At 40.7% G+C, this 3,778-nt stretch overlaps 1 protein-coding gene across 1 annotated transcript; it reads left to right on the forward strand.

The window, feature by feature from the left end:
* Positions 1-2,383: 2,383 nt before the first annotated feature.
* On the forward strand, positions 2,384-3,063 carry LOC135530225 (troponin I, fast skeletal muscle-like; the record flags this gene model as incomplete). The annotated part of the gene is made up of 2 exons (XM_064958588.1): positions 2,384-2,584; positions 2,980-3,063. Coding segments are annotated over 2 exons (285 nt in total), but the record flags the coding sequence as incomplete, so codon positions are not given.
* Between the last annotated feature and the right edge of the window lie 715 nt (positions 3,064-3,778).

A 3,778-nucleotide genomic window follows, 5' to 3' on the forward strand; every position in this document is an offset into this window, starting at 1 on the left:
ACTGTTACTCATATTATTAGTCTGAGAAGGAGGTGACTAGTTCTACCACTGTTACTCATATTATTAGTCTGAGAAGGAGGTGACTAGTTCTACCACTGTTACTCATATTATTAGTCTGAGAAGGAGGTGACTAGTTCTACCACTGTTACTCATATTATTAGTCTGAGAAGGAGGTGACTAGTTCTACCACTGTTACTCATATTATTAGTCTGAGAAGGAGGTGACTAGTTCTACCACTGTTACTCATATTATTAGTCTGAGAAGGAGGTGACTAGTTCTACCACTGTTACTCATATTATTAGTCTGAGAAGGAGGTGACTAGTTCTACCACTGTTACTCATATTATTAGTCTGAGAAGGAGGTGACGAGTTCTACCACTGTTACTCATATTATTAGTCTGAGAAGGAGGTGACTAGTTCTACCACTGTTACTCATATTATTAGTCTGAGAAGGAGGTGACTAGTTCTACCACTGTTACTCATATTATTAGTCTGAGAAGGAGGTGACTAGTTCTACCACTGTTACTCATATTATTAGTCTGAGAAGGAGGTGACTAGTTCTACCACTGTTACTCATATTATTAGTCTGAGAAGGAGGTGACTAGTTCTACCACTGTTACTCATATTATTAGTCTGAGAAGGAGGTGACTAGTTCTACCACTGTTACTCATATTATTAGTCTGAGAAGGAGGTGACTAGTTCTACCACTGTTACTCATATTATTAGTCTGAGAAGGAGGTGACTAGTTCTACCACTGTTACTCATATTATTAGTCTGAGAAGGAGGTGACTAGTTCTACCACTGTTACTCATATTATTAGTCTGAGAAGGAGGTGACTAGTTCTACCACTGTTACTCATATTATTAGTCTGAGAAGGAGGTGACTAGTTCTACCACTGTTACTCATATTATTAGTCTGAGAAGGAGGTGACTAGTTCTACCACTGTTACTCATATTATTAGTCTGAGAAGGAGGTGAGGAGTTCTACCACTGTTACTCATATTATTAGTCTGAGAAGGAGGTGACTAGTTCTACCACTGTTACTCATATTATTAGTCTGAGAAGGAGGTGACTAGTTCTACCACTGTTACTCATATTATTAGTCTGAGAAGGAGGTGACTAGTTCTACCACTGTTACTCATATTATTAGTCTGAGAAGGAGGTGACTAGTTCTACCACTGTTACTCATATTATTAGTCTGAGAAGGAGGTGACTAGTTCTACCACTGTTACTCATATTATTAGTCTGAGAAGGAGGTGAGGGGTTCTACCACTGTTACTCATATTATTAGTCTGAGAAGGAGGTGACTAGTTCTACCACTGTTACTCATATTATTAGTCTGAGAAGGAGGTGACTAGTTCTACCACTGTTACTCATATTATTAGTCTGAGAAGGAGGTGACTAGTTCTACCACTGTTACTCATATTATTAGTCTGAGAAGGAGGTGACTAGTTCTACCACTGTTACTCATATTATTAGTCTGAGAAGGAGGTGACTAGTTCTACCACTGTTACTCATATTATTAGTCTGAGAAGGAGGTGACTAGTTCTACCACTGTTACTCATATTATTAGTCTGAGAAGGAGGTGAGGGGTTCTACCACTGTTACTCATATTATTAGTCTGAGAAGGAGGTGATGGGTTCTACCACTGTTACTCATATTATTAGTCTGAGAAGGAGGTGACGAGTTCTACCACTGTTACTCATATTATTAGTCTGAGAAGGAGGTGACGGGTTCTACCACTGTTACTCATATTATTAGTCTGAGAAGGAGGTGACTAGTTCTACCACTGTTACTCATATTATTAGTCTGAGAAGGAGGTGACTAGTTCTACCACTGTTACTCATATTATTAGTCTGAGAAGGAGGTGACTAGTTCTACCACTGTTACTCATATTATTAGTCTGAGAAGGAGGTGACTAGTTCTACCACTGTTACTCATATTATTAGTCTGAGAAGGAGGTGAGGGGTTCTACCACTGTTACTCATATTATTAGTCTGAGAAGGAGGTGACTAGTTCTACCACTGTTACTCATATTATTAGTCTGAGAAGGAGGTGAGGAGTTCTACCACTGTTACTCATATTATTAGTCTGAGAAGGAGGTGACTAGTTCTACCACTGTTACTCATATTATTAGTCTGAGAAGGAGGTGAGGGGTTCTACCACTGTTACTCATATTATTAGTCTGAGAAGGAGGTGACTAGTTCTACCACTGTTACTCATATTATTAGTCTGAGAAGGAGGTGACTAGTTCTACCACTGTTACTCATATTATTAGTCCGAGAAGGAGGTGAGGTAACTTACTCTCTAAGACAGAGCCAAGGGGGGTAACAGTAGTTCCACAGGTGTTTGGCGTCTGGCAGTCAATAGTCTGTGTGTGATAAGTGCTTTCTGTTGAATTCCAAACAGGTTGAGGACTTGAAGATGAAGGTAGTTGAACTGAATGGAAAGTTCAGGAAGCCCGTTCTGAAGAAAGTACGCATGTCTGCTGATGCTATGCTCCAGGCTCTGCTGGGCTCCAAACACAAGGTGTCCATGGATCTGAGGTCCAACCTGAAGCAAGTCAAGAAGGAGGTCAAGGAAGAGGTGAGTGTTATTCTGAACATAAGAACATTCTGTAATTAAAGTACAGTTTAGCTTAATAAGGTTACTATATATGTAATGTGTCTTATTTACTGTGTAAATAATGTGAGAGTTTTATTTGAAAGCCTCGTCCATGAATCTGTCTGTTCTGTAGCTGTTCTATAGGATTCCACTTCTGAAACCAAATGTCATATCACAAGTCCAAACTTTCAAAGACAATGTCTCCCCAGTATAGGCCTATCTCTAAGCAGCAGCAACTGTAAGCCTGTTCAACCCAACCCTCCAATGTGAATCATGCTAATAACACTGCCGACACCAAGTGTCATATATTTCAAATACATTTTCACTCGTCTACTTATTCTGCCACTCTTACCCTCCCCCCCCCCCCCCACCCTCAGGACAAAGATGCTGTGGGTGACTGGCGTAAGAACATCGAAGACAAATCAGACAGAAAGAAGATGTTTGAGACTCATAAGGAGTAGATGTTTCTGGAGTCCTTGGATATCTAGTCTTTTATTTCACATGAAACACAAAAACAGTAACGTGACCCCCCCCCAAAAAAAATTATGTTGTGCAATATTTATACTAATTGTCATCAAATAAACCCTGGTCAGCTAATAGAAACTGTTTTTTTGTGATTTGTAGAGTCACTTCTGTTACGTCTTCACAACAACAGACCAGCATGACCGTCCTGACGGGTTTAACCTGCTCTTGAAATGACATGGCTGTAGTAATGTTGATGTGTGGAATACCTAGGATAGGATAAGTAATCCTTCTCACCCCCCTTAAATGATTTAGATGCACTATTGTAAAGTGGCTGTTCCACTGGATGTCAGAAGGTGAATTCACCAATTTGTAAGTCGCTCTGGATAAGAGCGTCTGCTAAATGACTTAAATGTAAATGTAAATGTGTTCAAGGGGTACAACGTTTGGAAAGGATTCACACTGAGGAGTTGCTATGTGGTTTAACCAGTCTGTTTATAGACCTCCTGGTCAGCAGGGACCAGCCTGACCAATAAACACCAGCGGCAGGGGTGGCTACCCGAAGACGGCTTCCTGGGGTCACATGGGTCAGTAAGGGCAGAATCTAACTCTGTCAGATCACCAGCTGTTTAGAGCTCAGCAGGTGTGGCCACCAAATACGGCTCCTTGGGGGTCACACTGGACAGCAGCTCTCATCATCTGATTTCTCCCTAT

This window comes from Oncorhynchus masou, unplaced genomic scaffold (genome assembly GCF_036934945.1).
Source record: "Oncorhynchus masou masou isolate Uvic2021 unplaced genomic scaffold, UVic_Omas_1.1 unplaced_scaffold_12943, whole genome shotgun sequence".
Classification (NCBI taxonomy): domain Eukaryota; kingdom Metazoa; phylum Chordata; class Actinopteri; order Salmoniformes; family Salmonidae; genus Oncorhynchus; species Oncorhynchus masou.